Here is a 17,309-nt window from a genome sequence, read left to right on the forward strand (position 1 = left end):
CACGTTCCTTACAGTGCACGCGGATGCACCATCAAGCACGTGGCCAGCACGCGCGTTCGCCCGATTCTGTTATCGCATGTGCAGGGTCAACTCCGATCTGTCAGGCATTGATGGGAACGATTGGATATAATAATTAGATGGAGGTTTGGAATGAAAAAGGATATAGATATAAGTGTCAGATGGAGAAATGGAAGGAAAAGAGGATGCCGACATAATTAGTCCAGTAATGGGTTGAAAAGTATGTGCCGCCCGTATTGTGCACAACGTGGCGTGGTTGTCGTTTTTCTATTATCGGCCTCTGACGATGTAGCTATTGGCACCAAGCTACTGGCCACGCTCTTGCCGATATTGGGTCATTTGCTTCTGTGTTGTGAAAAACAACATCCGTGCAGCCTCTTTAAGAGATATTCATTTGTATGCCTTTTCAGTGCAACTGGCAATCTCATCCCAGATCATTTGAAACGTCAGACGATCATCTCGAGCTTGTGGCAGAGGTTTGTCCGAAGATATCGCGGTTTCCTCGCAGCTGTGCCGTTGATGCTCATGGTGTTGTGCGGCTTTCTATTCCCCTCCCCCGGCCGCGGCACGTGCTGCACGAGCTGGCCTCTGCGAGGAGGAAAATTCGGATTTACCTCAGGAATAAGCAGAAAAGAAGAGTAGAAATGGAGTTAGTGGTGTAAACAGACCTAGCTATGAGGTCCCCGCAACGCACGTCCCGTTAGACAAAAGGGAAGGGACTATCTAAACGTATTGTTGCGGGCCGGCAGGGTCGGGTTAGAAGACCACTAGGTGGGGGAAGCTACGTCAATTCTCACCAGACTCCCCGGAATTGTAGGCCGTCGCTCACGGATAATTCTGTGACACGGCGGGTCATTTAACCGACCGTGGACACCAATAACTCAACCGTGTGGCCTAGGGTCCTCCCGCCTATGAGTGAATCGGGTTACTTAATTAACCACGTGGTTTAACCACCGGAAAACCACGCTATCGGTAAGCCTTGTCCGAACCGGATCACTCTACCGGATTGGATCTCCTTTCCGGATCGGATGCAGCCGAGCGGCACTGCCAAGAACGTACCAGCTTGAAGGAACGGATTGTTGGGAACAAAGACCCGGCTAAACTTAGATTCGAACCATGCTGGACCAATGAGGGAAAAGACAAAGGCGAGCTGGGAACATTTCTACAACAATTATTTATTTACAATAAGGGAGGAAAAGCAAGTGGCACAACAAAGGTTTATTGGGGGTGTAATGCAGGGAAAGATGAGAGAGGTGTGGGGTGCGGCAATTTTACAAGCAACTTACAAAGCAGACACAGTGCAGACTTGACGCGAGATTAACAAAGCAACAATCACAACAATAAAAGATCTTATACAGGCTTACTTAACGGACAGGCGCCAACACTCTCAGACACACACTCAGACAAAGTAAACCCAATTGTGAAAGGGACTTTTGCAGCTAAGGAGGGAGGGAGTTGAGATTACAGTTTCTCGGTACCTGAGCGTTTCGGGGGAGAGATGCTCCGTGGTGCGGCACCCAACAATGGTTGAGTTGTTTGGCCACAACCGTACGTGTGGAGATCGTGTCTGCAGGAGGGGCTCGAGTGGAGAAGAGCGGAGTCCAAAGGGGGGGGGGGAGAGATGAGCAGCAGGCAGGACCAGGCAAGAGGCCGTTCGTCGAGAAGCAAGGGGCGGTTCGACGTCGTGTCGGCAGAGACAAGTGGCAGGAGCACTCACTCTCAATGACTCCTTCTCTCCTTACTACTCCTTCAATAATGTACTCAAAAAAACTCTCTCAATTCTCCTTCCAGCCAACTTGCAATTCTCTTCCCAACCAACCAACTACACGGAGGTCCGAGATTTTTAGAACCCGGAGGTCGGGGAGGAGCCTTGCCGAAACCTGACGTCATTGTCCGAGCCGAGCATGCCGATTGGACCGGCCCTTCACGTGGTCCGCCTTTCTGGGCGGGGTTTCAGCCAGAGGCCGGCCTGGCCCGCCCACGTCTGGCCTTGGGAAGATGGTTGGCGGTGCAGCTTATCGCGTGTGTCCAGCCGAACGTCAGGATTTTGCCTCTGAAAACGAGTCACTGGGTGGACGGTGGTACGCTGTGGCCAGCGAAACGAGGGTAGCAAGCAAGGCAAATTTACCTCAACAGTGAAAAGAGGAAGAGTGGGAAGTGGAATGTAGGGGAAAAATGATTTGATAACCTAACTAATAGCCCATCGCAACGCACTCCCTTGTCTTCCCACTACACGAAAGGAAGGAGTTTATCTGCACGTATATTAATGGAATAACTGACTCAGGACAACTATCTGTTGTATGCATACGGTTCTGAGAACCGCAACAGTATATTAATGGAATAACTGTCTTGGGACCACTATATGTTGGATGCCATTGCCTTGGAGGCATGCGGTTCCAAGGAATGCAACAATATATATATATATATATATATATATATATATATATATATATATATATATATATATATATATATATATATATATATATATATATATTGTTACAGCTGTGGAAATTCGCAGAACACCATAAAAGGTCCGTAGTTCAGGTAGATCGATAAGTCTGTGTTCAGTTAGATTTCCCCACCGTTGTTTAATGGGATTTTTTCGTGTCACAGGGCTGTGACCCTTTGAGGTAGGTTTTTCTTTCTCTATCGTTATTTTGAACCGACATATCTCGCCCACCATTACAACAACCACCACCAACTACGCCACAACGTCAACCATGCAACAATCGCCACAACAACACCACCACCATTTAACCATCTTCGCCACTACGCCAGCCTGCAAATGCCATCCTCCACAGACCACACTACGACCCTTTCCGCGTCGAAAGCCGTCCGAGGGCGCCAAGTAAAGGGACCAAGGAAGGAACTGCGATGACGTGTGGGTTTTTTACCGCCTTTTTTCTCTGAGGCTGGTGTGACGAGAAGGGCGAAGCGGCTTGCTCGAGATTGGTGGATACGAGGAGTGAGGCGGTCGGAGTTGAGAAACACCCCTTTTCGAGAAGCTTCTCGAAGGGAGGCGGAGCCGAAAACGGGGAGGGGCGAAGGGCAGAGCCCCAGGCTATACAAGGCGGACAGCCGCGAGCCTTGGTCTCTTCTTTTCTTCGTTGGCGCTCTTCTCCGAGCCTTGCTCTTCTACTCCTCTTCGTTGGCGCTCTTCTCCCGGTCTGGTCTCTCTCCTCTTCGTTGGCGCTCTTCTCCTGGTCTGGTCTCCTCTCTTCGTTTTGCGCCCTTCTCTTGGTCTGGTCTTGTCTTGGTCTCTGGGTCTGTGGAGCGACCCGTACACCAGAGGCGTGGGTCGGTGGAGAGTCCGGGCGACGTACCGGAGACGCGGACGGGAGGCGCAGCCCTGCCGGCTGTGGGGCGCGAACCTGCGCGTCCGTGGAGGAGAGTGTCAGAGAAAGCTCGCCGACCATCGAGGCACCTCGAGGGTGCAGGTAACCTGCTACGGTCTCGTGGGACCCGTTCGGTCTCCCAGATCCTGTGCCATAAAGACCCAAGTGGTCCAGCCTGACCCCCTTGTCTGGGAGGGGGTCTTTTCTTGTGTTTCTTTTGGGTTTTTGAATGAATGTTGTCGTGACGCCGTCTGTTAAGTAAAACCTGTGTAAGTGACTGTGCATGTACATTTTCATTGTAGTCGGTGGTAGCGCTTTCTATTTGTTGCTTGTACATACTGTACGTGCATGACTGCCTGGCTGTACATACGTGCTTAGTTGTAATAAATGTCCTTGCTTGTGAAATGTATCCCGTTCGTTGCGTCTTCTATTCCCCATTGAAAATGCCATCTTGCATCGCGGAATAATTAGTTGGGTTTTAAACACCCGGTAAGGAGAATCGGATCCGTCAAGGTCGGCGATAATACCCGCTTGGTTATCGCTGTAGAACGGAACGGACCGCTTAAGCGGTTCGTGTCCCAAGCCGACCTGTGGCGAGGTAGGGCCCCTCGATAGGTTACCCGCGCGAGAACTTAGGCATTTCGATATTCGGCGAGTGACCCTATTTTGCGCGGGTAGAATGCGGACTGGGCTGTGGTGAGGTTAAACCCCCACCCGTGACTGGTTTCTGGCGATAGTTCCAGGAGGGTCACGACTGAATTGTCCGTCCGGTGGGCGACGCGGTCGCTATTAGTGGAAAGCGGCCGATCGCACGCCGGCGGGCGCGAAATATATATATATATATATATATATATATATATATATATATATATATATATATATATATATATATATATATATATATATATATATATATATATATATAGTAGACTAGGCGCAAGTCGTCACCATCGTGACCGAGAAAAAAGTGACAACTTCGACATGTGACGACTTACGCGTATGCGAACGTTCATGATGACTGTGGGGTGAAGGATGAAGTCGCGCGTGGCCTGGACACGTACGTGTGAGAGGGCGCAACAATCTCTAAGCCGGCTATTGTACCAAAAGGGAACCACAATCCTCGGGGCATAGGTGGGGGTTCATTGGTGAGTTGGAAAGTGATCAAGCAAAGATGGAATTCATGAATCACTTTATCAAAAGTAAAGATAATGAACAACTGCAAGACAACTCATATACCATCGGTGATGGTACATCACCATCGACAAATGTGGAATGAATGGCTGTTAGAATTCATTCATTGGAATGAATATAGAATGAGTTTTCATATAGAATGAAAACTCCTATACCATCGACAAATTACATGACACACAGTCATCGTGATGACTACCACTCAATACCGATGTGAAATTGAGTCTGGTGATGTACAAAACAAGCCAATATAAAACCATGATCGGACTTCAACACGAAGCTCGATCAATCCTTCACTCCTTCGCCAGACTGCATTGCGCAGTCTGCCTACCTCTTCAGATGCATGTGGGACGGCACGCTGACTGAGCTGAACGCAGCGCAGTTATAAATAGCCTATCACTGGCGGTGTAAACCAATGAGCGCGCATCACGATTCCATGAAATCAGGCTTCTCACGAGGTAGAAGTTCCGTGCGACGAGTTAGACGTGGTAATTTACTTGAGTTTCCATTACGCGGGAACGGACAACATCTGACGACTTAGACGAAGTGACGACTTACAGACTTTATTCAAAGGGATTTAACATTCGATAAATTCGGGAATTTTTGACGCAGCCGACTTAGGCGAAGTGACGAGTTACATGCTGCCGACTTACGCCTTGTCTACTGTGTGTGTATGTATATATATATATATATATATATATATATATATATATATATATATATATATATATATATATATATATATATATATATATATATATATATATATATATATATATATATATATATATATATATATATATATATATATATATATATATATATATATATATATATATATATATATATATATATATATATATATATATATATATATATATATATATATATATATATATATATATATATATATATATATATATATATGTATATATATATATATATGTATATATATATGTATATATATATGTATATATATATATATATATATATATATATATATATATATATATATATATATACATACATTGTTACGAATTTGCACCCGCCGGCGTGCGGACGGCCACGTGACTCGAATCGCAGCACGTCGCCCACCGGATGGACAATTCAGTCATGACCCTCTCGGACCAACGCCGGGAGCTAGTCACGGGTGGGGGTTTAACCTCACCACGATCGTGCCAATTGCCCACCCGCGCAGGATAGGGTTGCTCGCCAAATCCGACCTACCTAAGTACCTGCGCGAATGGTCGACCAGGCGATCGCACCACGCCACAGGCCGACTCCGGACACGAACCGCTTAAGCGGTCCGTTCCGTGCTACAGTGATAACCGAGCGGTGTTATCGTCGGCCTCGACGGTTCCGATTAATTATCAACATCCTTCTCCCGATATACTCCGCTTCCCTCCTGTGCACATGTCCAAACCATCTCAATCTCGCCTCTCTCACTTTGTCTCCAAACCGTCCTACCTGCGCTGTCCCTCTAATATACTCATTTCTTATCCTATCCATCCTCATCACTCCCAACGAGAATCGCAGCATCTTTAACTCTGCCACCTCCAGCTCTGCTTCCTGTCTTTTTGTTAGTGCCACCGCCTCCAAACCATACAACATAGCTGGTCTCACTACCGTCTTATATACTTTCCCCTTCACTCTTGCAGCTACCCTTCTGTCACAAATCACTCCTGCAACTCTTCTCCAACCACTCCATCTTGCCTGCACTCTCTTTTTCACTTCTCTCCCACACTCTCCGTTACTTTGGACAGTTGATCCCAAGTATTTAAACCCATCCACCTTCCCCACCTCAACTCCTTGCAACCGCACCATACCACCACCCTCCCTCTCATTTACGCACATGTACTCCATCTTACTCCGAATGACTATCATTCCCCTTCTCTCCAGTGCGTACCTCCACCTCTCGAGGCTCGCCTCCGCCTGCTCCCTACAGATCATGTCATCCGCGAACATCATAGTCTATATATATATATATATATATATATATATATATATATATATATATATATATATATATATATATATATATATATATATATATATATATATATATATTGTCATGGATTTGGGAGACTGCGGGAGAAGCACATACCAAGACACAAAGAAACCCTCGTGTAGTTATCTCCGATATATTGTGTTGCTAAATCCCCCCCCTCACCCACCCCCATGTTCAATAGGGAAATGGAACAGGTGGTGCGATTGTAGCTAGAGTTATTCCATTGCGCTTTTCCTCATCTTCAAACCCTTCTCAACTCACCCCAATTTTCAAACCACTTCTAAACTCTTACGGACTCAAACCACGTATAACATTCACACCATAAACCTCACAAATCAATCCATTCAAAGTCAAGACACCAGGCATGATGCCCTCAGCAACGCAGCAGATTCGCAGATTCAGCAACACCAACAGCACTTAATCGACATCAACATTGCAATTCCCTTCACGATCCTTGCAGCCAATCAGAGTGACTGGTTCACCGGAGTAGGACAATGGAAATGACTGGATCAATAGGTCAGGTCATGTCAGGTATGGTATGGGAGCATGCGCCAGAGTCGCACATCGCCACGTCCACTTTCCAACGGTACTCCAAGGCTTCTGTCTGGCCATCTCTCAAGCAGACGCCTGGCCCATCCCCATCTCTTTGATCTGTTGCAACCATGAGGCACATGATCGGCCCATTGGCCTCCTCCACTCACGAGGCCCACTCACTGAGAGAATCTGGTAAGCAGGATCAGCGTCAGGAAAACGACACGTATCCAGATAGCTGCAGCTGATGCTCACAGACTGTACAGGCAACAAATATCATCAGAGTCTCTCTCAGCAAATGCTCGTTGAACACAAAGTCTGACCAACGATAGCCAAGGATTCTCCGAAAAGACCTGGTACCAAAGGAGTTAAGTCTCAGTCTCAGGCCCGAATCACTGATCAACAGGCAGGCGAGCGTGGAAAAAAAACACAAGCAGCTTATAAAAGTCTGAAACGGAGTCCAGAACAGAGAGTGCCTGGGAACTGAGAGACCGAATGAGCTGGTGTCTGGAGAACGAGCACGAGCAAGCGAGGTTCCGTGGCACACAGACGGGCCGATCCTGCGGAGAGTTCCCTGGTGCGTCGTCAAACACACGAACTTACACAAACATTTTCTTACTTACATGTCTCTACTCTACCACATCCCCTTTGGACACATGAACAATCAACAAGCACCAACCGTCTTTTTAAGGGCTCATTGGTTGTTGCACCTTGCGCCATTTAATCTAATGCCACACGTATTCACCCTTCGCACCTCTAAAAACATTTTACATTACACCTCCCTCCCCACCACCCCTCTCCCCTTATTTGGACCCACATGAGCCAGCTGGATTGCGTAGGATAAGAATTTATCTGTTGTGACACTGCTTGTATATACGTGCATTTTTGCTCATCATTATAAACCATTTTAAAACCGTCCGGTTGTCTACTTTGGTGGATGATGCAGAGTGTGTTGTACAGGGAGTTCTCCCCCGCCGTTCAGTCGTGGTAGTCATTAGCAAACGTGTCCACCTAAGGAAAGCTCTGCCATACCCTGATCAGTAGCGAGTTGGGAAGCAGTCCTTATCTGGGGAGTTTAATTTGCCGGGAAGGTAAAGCAATATTTGAACACTGGACCCCGACTAAATTAAGCGTCTGTGGTTGCCGAGCAACCCGTCTCACCGTGGGGTTATTCGTCGTTCGTCGGCGGGGAAGAATCTGCCCTCGCGATCTCGAAATAATATATATAGGATGTACCCTTGAGAATGCGAGTATGTCGATAAAGTATGCGTCTTAAAAACGTGAGTTCATCCATAAAGTACGTACTACAAGAATACGTCTACATCAGTAAAATACATGTATTTATCAAATACGTACATATGTTTATAATATACATACATAATTGGAATGGGAATCGATACAATAAAACCGAAAATGTGCGTTTGTCCATTTTACGAAAATAAACCTGTGTTGTCACTGTATCATCTACACGTCACACAAATGCAAAACAAGTCCTGGCAAGGCTCTGCAATCTCAGATTGCTCTTTATAGTTTAAAATGAAAAACACAAGCACTACACATAGGAGAGCAACTGATGACTGACTCATTTCTCCGCTCCCTCTCCCAGCTCTGCTCTGCCACCTACATACAAAGCTTGTGAATATTTCCGAAAGCCCCTCCCTCAAGAAACTACTGTACTTGCAAGTATGCAACGGAGCAAGAAAATGTCCGATACAGAAAGACCATTCCATATCCAGAAGGAACTGGAACTTCTTCGAATGCTCGTCATCTTTACGCAAACTGAAGCATTCAACTATTAACACTCATCAAATAACCCTTCCCCCCCCCCTATCAACAACTCATCACCTCAAAAACAGCAAATTTTATATAATAAACAATTTGTTACATATTTAATTATAAATATGCAAGTCTCAAAATAGAACCTAACTTATATGTCGCTTACGAGTCACTTGTAAACAATTTGTGGCACCGACCTACCGTTTGTGTTGGTTCTCTCTCTTGCACGAGCCTGTCCAATGTGCAGCATTTCCTTATTGATGTCACAGACGACAACCATTGAACCCTTATCAATGCTCTGCTCTCCCTCCCTTTGCTCATACATCTGTGATATCTCTTCCCAAGATAGATCCTGCTCCTCCTTTTGAAATGCTCTGTGAGGCTTCGATGAAATGTAATCCAAGAACCGGAATGCAATATCACCTGCAAGCAAAAAGGTTTTTTTTTTTTTTGGTGAGCCGAGCTCGAAGCAATTCAGATGATATTGTAACTTTTTCCTCATATTACAAGCAAAATTGCATACAAAACCCTTATTCTACATCCAGTTCATTAAACAATTACCCTTCCGAGACAGCTTCTTTAATCACCTGGTCAGTGAAGAAGGATTTGGAGGAGGATAAGGGGAGAGCTGATCAAGTGAAAAAAAAGTGTGATGATGCAGACTTTATTCTGTTATAGGCTTGTAACGGAGCTTGTAGAGATAGAACATGCAAGAAAACTATGCTGGGAGTAATGGAAAATAGATTCTATCCTGGGGTCACATATTATGGGATGATGTTCAGATGGGAATGACAAACGTTTCAATTCAAGCCTTCTTAACACAAATCATTTATTTCTTTCATGCTCTTTTAACATTTGGAGAAAGAAAAATCTTCTGAAGTTCTGTTATCTTCTTTTCCCTCATCCCGTGACCCACCTGTCCCTCCAGCCACATCCAGGAGCCGTATTCCTGGTGTTGCGTTCATCAAGCGCATAAATGAGTCCTTCCACCAGCGGTGGATGCCCAGGCTCATGGCATCATTCATCGTATCGTAATTTTTAGCCACATTTTGGAATACGCCATAAACTACAAGGGGACAAAGATCCCACATCAAACAAAGGCAAACCTGCATTGGTAAAGAGAATGGCAATCAAGCATAACATACACCTTTAAAATTACTTCAAGTACAGTACTTTCTACAAGGGTTCCACAGTTTTGAGAAGTGTGTGTGTACAGGTGTAAAGTGCACGTAGTGTGTATATAAAGAGGGTTTATAATGATATTAATAACTAGAAAGCATAGATGGCAAGTGACCCGGATTTTACGGGTTTGGCCAGTTTTGTTAGGTGAAACCTGCAGACCCGTTTTAGTGTGGTCAAAACTCGTATTGGATGGAAAGTACAATCAATTTTAAAGATGCAACGTTTTGCTTCCACCATTCATTCCACTCGCAAGGATTGACACACAGACTGACAGACCTGGGATTTATTAACTTGTGTTCTCCACAATCTCATAATGAAGGTTTGTTTAAGATTTGATGACAAAAGCTCAATGACGTCATACCACGTGACCAATGACGTCACAAGTATCATTAACATATTCTCCAAGGGCAGAAAGGAGTGGCGGGGGGAGGGGGGGTTGCTCCTACCCTGAAAATTTTGTCAATCGGACAAATGGTTGCGGAGGAAAAAAAACAAAAAACATTTTAAATGTTAAAAAAGTAATAGAGCAAAAAAAAAAGGCCAAAAAGGGTCGAAGAATAATAATGAACATTACTTCAACAAAATTATTTAAATTTGTTTTCTCCATAGCGAAACTATAATGGAGCAAAGTGTTTATTATTATCTTCTCCTAGACCTAGACGAAGCGTCAGCGGTCCACAAAACTCAGCTATATTGTACTTAATATCCATGACTGTCTCGCTATACATTCTCGCTCGCTATCACGAGCGAATGAGAAACAGTTGGGGGTTTAAACGGTGAAGCTGAGGCCGCCGAGCATTAGCTGTGCAGCCTGAGGTACATCACCAAACATGATTGGTCCAGTACAATTGTTACGAATTTGGAAGCCTTGTGGTCACAGACAGACAGCAGTCCCTCAGCTTAGTTATTTCGATAAGTATGTGTTTATAGTTAGGGCCCCCTACCTGTGTCTAATGGGAATTACATGTGCGCGCTGCAAATTACTTTTTTAGTCAGGGTTTTTGCAATACAAATCGAACCTCCAGCCAACCGAAACCATCACTCCTTCACTTCGCACATCGCGCCATTACACACGCGTATGTGGGCGGAGATTTCCATCGCCTCAGATCGGGATTCCGCCCAGAAAGGCAGGGGCGTGCCCCTTGTCCAATCACGCACATAGGGCGACTTTCCCACGACACCCTGGCCAATGAGGGTTGAGATGGCCACAGAGGGCGACTTTCCCACGACACCCCAGCCAATGAGGGTTGAGATGGCCACAGAAGGCGACTTTCCCACGACACCCCAGCCAATGAGGGTTGAGATGGCCACAGAGAGGACTTTCGCACGACACCCCGGCCAATAAGGGCTGAGATGGCCACAGAAGGCGACTTTCCCACGACACCCCAGCCAATGAGGATGGAGACCGCCTCAGATGGCGATTTTCTCACACCGGACAAGAAAGATAGAAAGGAACGCCAGGCTGGGGAGGTTGGTCGTCTTGGGGGTCGCGGGTCTTTGTGCTGGCTGGCTCGTCTGGTCCTGGGTCATCGTCGTCTTTGATCTTGGTTGATTGGTGCATGGCCAGTTGGAGAGCGCGGTACCTGGTGCTTGGAGCGGCACCGTGTTGCGGCTTCGAGTCCCGCCGAGCCGGATCGTCAAGGGCCGCACGAGGCGGGAATGTCCAAGCTGGCATACTTACCTCAAGCTCACCTTCCCTCCGAGCTGGGGATATCAATAAAGGCCGCGGCCATCATTTCTCTTGGGGGGTGTGTGTCTGTGTGTGGGCCCGTCTTCAAGTATAATTGTGCAAGTGCTTTCTTTTGCTCATTGTACATTGCCTGCCTTTTATTCGGTTAGCTCTGCCTTCTTGCGTGTTCCCTTCCCCCCATTATAAATAAATCCCTTTTGTTAAATGTTCCAGCTCGTTTCTGTGTTTCTTTCATTGGCTTAGCACGCTGTGTATTGAGAGATAGCGAGGGTAAATTGTTCATTTGGTCTGGCGCGGCTCTGATAACTCCGCTCGGTTACGCCGGATCCAAGCCGTCACCTGCGACTCGGATCGGACAGAGTCGGCCGAGGATGTGGTTCCCCGGTAGTTAGGTATATTGAAATTGGCAATTGACCTCCACCCCACGTGGTCGACCTATTGGCGATCTTCGGTCCGATAAGGGACCGTGACGTTTCGGATTTATCTGAAAGGTACGACCTAAATTCCGGGTGTTCGGTGGAGCCGACTCTACTGTTCCCCCTAGCGGTCGTGCTCGCCACAGAGACCCGGCACCACAACACTATCATGTGCCGACCACAGAACAAACCAGTGACGGCAGGTTTTTACGATAATGGAGCTAACTGCTTGTTGTCTCCTCCAAGACGAAGCGTCAACGGTCCACGAAACCTCAGCGATATTGTACTTTGTATACATGACTTGATCACTATACTTTCCAGCTCACGAGCAAAAATGTACACTCTCTCATTATCGCCAGTTACTGCACAACATTTTCAAAAAAACATGCTGTGACAACATATTTGGCATCTCTGCAAGTGATTACATAAAATTACAACCCCATAAAAACCACTTCGGAAAAAATGGCATGTGAAACAGTAGACGTGTAGACGTCCCCCGTGTAGACGTGAAACGGTAGACGTCCCCCATGTCGATGTGAAACAGGAATAAAATCACGACTGCAGATCTCAGAACCATGAAGAACGAAGTCACGTGACCACCACCTCTGACACCCGTCCGTGGGACGGGTCATCTTCAGTCTTTCTAATAAAGGTTTGTTGAAAATTTGACAAAAGCTCAAATGGTTTAAAAAACAAAAAACAAAGTTACAGCCTGGACAGACACACACATATAGATGTGATTACAAAACCCCCATCTTCTGCTGCGGGCTAATAATAATAATGTCCGCAATAGTTTTATTGTGTTGTAAATGGAAAATTATACACTTTCTTTGAAAACACACACAATCATATTTACGAGTGGTAACATGGCTTTATATGGAAAAAGACATCAAATCTCAGAGCCTCATCCTGTGGACAACACACGGCATTTCATTCCACACAAGTCATTTTGTTTAGGATAGTCTATCAGTCATGTCGTGGTGTTTGTAGCGAACGTAGTGAGCTTCATACTTAACGCGTGCACATGAGAGAATGGGAAACAACAACACAATACCCTGGCAACTTGGAATCTGTGTCGTTGGCTATGACTCTTTTGCTTCAGTTTTTTTTTTGCTTACGGTTTTTGTCATGGGTAATGATGCATGCCAGGAGATAAAGGCATCGTCGGAGACATGAAAGACCCAAATATCAGACATGGTGTATATTTCCTCCACTGATTTTAATAAAGATATCTTCTACATCATCAAAAAATAATTTTTAATCGTGATTTACATTATTTGATCGCTGATCCCGAATCCAGGCCGAAGTAACCGGAAATTGCAGCATCGAATGTAAGAAGAATTCTACGTTCGCTTCTGTGGTGTATGGGCATAGAGCGCTGAGGGGGCGTGGAGTATTTGTGATAATAGTCACGTGCTTAGGCATGCATATATCGGTACGTGCCCGCTCGAGGCTCAGAGTGGTGCGCATCTGAGTACGCAATAAACCAGAGTTACAGCTACACTCTCGGCCCGTATCTGTCTGCACCTCGGACACCACAATTGGTGACGATGGAATGGGATCGAATCACTGCTCATGGCGGAATACACGTTTTCATCGGCAATGACTTTGAGTTGTTTCCAGAGCAATTGGATTGCCAGGGGCACACGGCGCCGGGAAAATCATCGCAGCTCGCGCGGTACGAGTTCGATCACCTGGCAAGGAGCCCGGGGGAGTGCATCGCAAGTTTCGCCGCGCGGGTGAGACATCTTGCCGTCGCCTGCAAATTCACGTCGAGTGAACGGCAGGCCAGGCTCAAAGATCGTTTTATTGCTGGATTGCAAGACTTGGACATGGTTTCGGTGATACTACGGCTGGAGTATGAGGACATTACGTTCAATACAGCAGTCGAAACGGCATCGGCCGTCGAACAGACGCTGAGAGATGTCCAAGCCATTGCCGGCCAGAGCCTCACAGGTGGTCCGGAGGTCCACGTGGCGTGGGACAACCCGATGACCCGGGGCAAGACCTGCAAACTGTGCGAGGTTTTGTACATGACATACCCTTTTACGTCCAGGAGAAAGACCTGCAACCTGCACGAGGCAACCCAGACGACCCGGAGCAGGTCCTGCAGCCGATGATGAGCCTGTTTTCAATTGGTCCGATGGTAACAAGACCAATGACAGTGGAGATCGAGGTGAACGGAACTCCGATCGTTTTTCAAATTGATACCGGGGCCGTGGTGTCGATCATGGGCGAACAGACCGCTCGTAGACTCAAGAGTCTCAACCTTATCAGGTGTAACCTCACGCTGTACACGTACACCAGCGAAGCGATTACGCCACTTGGATTGACAGATGTATCTGTAACCTACCGAGGTCAAAGCGCCGTGCTCTCGCTGTTTGTGGTACGAGGGGAGAGGCCGGCGCTCCTGGGCCGAGACTAGCTGACTAGCCTCAGGCTAGACTGGACGGCGCCAGCCATTCACCTTGGGCGACCCGTGCCGAGCCGATTAGAGGATCGGCCGGAGGAGGTTTTTCAAAAGCATCAAGATTTGTTTTGCAACGAGCCTGAACAACTCGAGGACGTGCAGGCAAAGCTTTTGAAGAAGGAGGGAGGGGTGCCTCCCTTGGAGCACACGTGTGAGGTCCTGCTGGGGGCAGGGGTCGTGCGGATGCAGAGTTGGTGTCTGTTCCTTGCTTCCAAAACTACGATATACAGTTCTGGAGCAACGGTGGGCATGCCGACTACAAGGGTCTCTCGCGCTTGCCTTACGCGGAGGGCCGCGGGAAGCATGCCGATTGCGATGGTCCCTCGTGCTTGCCTTGCGCGGAGGGTCCAGCGTCGTCTGAATCAGCCAACGAGGTTGATGTGTGTGCTCTGAGCCAGGTCCAGGGCAGGCCGGTCACCACCAGGCAGGTCGCGGTGGAGTCGGCTCATGATACAGTACTCGCCCGTGTCGTTCAGGCGATTCCAACGGGGGATTGGAGCAGAGCACTCGCCCGTGTCGTTCAGGCGATTTCAACGGGGGATTGGAGCGATCTGACTTTGACGGTGGAATCGGCTCGTTATCCGGCGCGCGCTCGTGTCGTGCAGGTGATCGTTCAACATGTGATCGCCTCGAGCGCTGTCTGCAAGGTCGAGGAGGCAGCGCAGAAGAGGAGGAAAGAAGGGTTCGTCTCTACGCCTACAGCCGTCCATCCCGCAACTGAGCTATGGGTGTTCGCAGAGTTGTTGTGGTGGCCAGTGTTGGGGAGAGACATTGAACGAGTGGTTAAGCATTGCGCTGCTGGGCAGGCACATGCCGATAAGCCACGCATGAGTGGAATGCGTTTGATTGTAATCGATGCGTTCTCTGGGTGACCGGAGCGTGAGGTCGTGCAGAGGTCTTTGACGGGCATTACTGTAACGAGGCTGTGGACGAGCGTTGGTAATAAAGGCATACCCGCTATGCTGGGTTCTGTTAACGGTCCGCAGTTCCTCGCAGATGGGTTTAATGATCTGGTGCATCGCAGCGGTGTTCAACACCTTAAACGGTTTGTTAACATGTTGTGCCATCCTGCCACGAGCGAGCAGGCAGGAGCGTTTGTTGAGATGTGGAAACATGCTTGGCGTGAAGGGAAGTTTACATCTGCGCTGACAGTGCTTAATGTGTTTTCGTTACCGTGTGGAAATGTGATACGTTCAGCCACCGATGAACCTGCAAAGGTAATGGAGCCAGCAAATCGCCTGGTTCGGATTGATGGCGGGGAGCCGGGGCAGATTCGCTGTTCAGCGTCACCCCCACCCCTGATATCGTCAAGGCCAGACGTGCCGAGCAGTATGCAGCCCCCGCCTCTGATCGTGCCAAGGCCAGACGTGCTGGCGCCCTTGGGGCTAGCGGACTCGGGGTGTTTACCTGATTCGGTCCTGTCCGAGGGAGACGAGCAAGCTTGTCGACCGGGGGCGTTTGATGGTGCAGGGGGAGGTTCGCCTGGGGTGTCACCTCGACCTAGCCAGAAGGCGTGTAAGCATGGGCCGTCTGGGGGCGCTGTCCGCCCGGGGCGGATCAAGAGACGTGGTACTTGGGGGGGATTTTGGATGATTAGTGTCCTTTTTCACCAGTTGCTTTTTGTGTACTCGTGCCAATGCTTTTGCTAAGTGCCATTTTGTCACTGGTTGCTTTTGGCGTCATAGTGTCAATGATTTTTGATTAGTATCATGTTGCCATTTTATAATCATACTTTTAGGAGGGAAGAGTGTGGTGTATGGGCATAGAGCGCTGAGGGGCGTGGAGTATTTGTGATAATAGTCACGTGCTTAGGCATGCATATATCTGTACGCGCCCGCTCCAGGCTCAGAGTGGTGCGCATCCGAGTACGCAATAATCCAGTTACAACTACACTCTCGGCTCGTATCTGTCTGCACCTCGGACACCACAGCTTCTAGGCTTTGCCTATTCCATATTACATTTACTTACACAACTTCATCCGCAGTGAAGTGATGTTTTTCTCATCCCTCACGGCTTCAGTGTGTAAACAGACTATTTGTATGGTACACAGTATAGCGGACATGCGGTATAGTTCGCAGCGGCGTCATTCAACGACAAATAACAAAATACTTGACCTCCTCTTAATAGTTAATGGAATTAAAGTTTATACATTGCTCGTTGATGATAGTAATAATAATAATCGGTTTATAATAGTTTCCTTAATATTGATCCATTCGTACCATAACCCACAAAATTACAACTAAAATTACGTTTCATATTTCCAGAGAAACCCGAGAACGCACATCGCCTCCGATTCCCTTCACCGACCTTTATTGGTTTTCTCAGTTTCTGTCACGACCTCGTAACCGAAGTTCGATTTTCTCGCTTCCACGGACAGACATCGCCGCGCGAGCGCAGCGGCGACGCCGCGAGCCTTTCGCAGAAAACACATGATGTTCGTGCTCACCACCAAGTTATCAATGTGGGAACACACTGGGGGGACGGAAACGTCATCGTTTAAACACACGGACACTGTAGTATACCGTCACACGCCCAGCAAGATAACGATTAAAAAAAAACAACAACAATCATTCATTCATTCATTCATTCATTCATTCTTTCATTCATTCATCCGTCCATCCTTCTTCTCCCGTCAATGACCTTTCTCACCCTCATTCATCACGTGGTAACCCCATGTGGACAGTGATGGGAC

General features: G+C 47.3%; 1 protein-coding gene across 2 annotated transcripts in view; it reads right to left on the reverse strand.

Annotated features, from left to right (window-relative positions):
• Window positions 1–17,204, reverse strand: part of COQ5 (coenzyme Q5, methyltransferase) — a 34,182-nt gene extending 16,978 nt beyond the window's left edge. Inside the window, exons 1-3 of one of the 2 annotated variants that reach the window (XM_085859542.1) lie at window positions 16,925–17,204; window positions 9,776–9,925; window positions 9,061–9,282 (exon numbers count right to left, since the gene is read on the reverse strand). In XM_085859542.1, coding sequence (XP_085715668.1) covers window positions 9,061–9,282; window positions 9,776–9,925; window positions 16,925–17,048 — 496 coding nt within the window. In that variant the 5' untranslated portion in view covers window positions 17,049–17,204. The remainder of the gene's footprint in view (window positions 1–9,060; window positions 9,283–9,775; window positions 9,926–16,924) is intronic. The other variant, XM_085859543.1, reaches the window with a different exon arrangement.
• Window positions 17,205–17,309: the final 105 nt, after the last annotated feature.

The sequence above is a fragment of the Eptatretus burgeri genome, chromosome 16 (assembly GCF_056783735.1).
Source record: "Eptatretus burgeri isolate ZD-2024b chromosome 16, Ebu_testis_v1, whole genome shotgun sequence".
NCBI classification, from domain to species: Eukaryota; Metazoa; Chordata; class Myxini; order Myxiniformes; family Myxinidae; genus Eptatretus; species Eptatretus burgeri.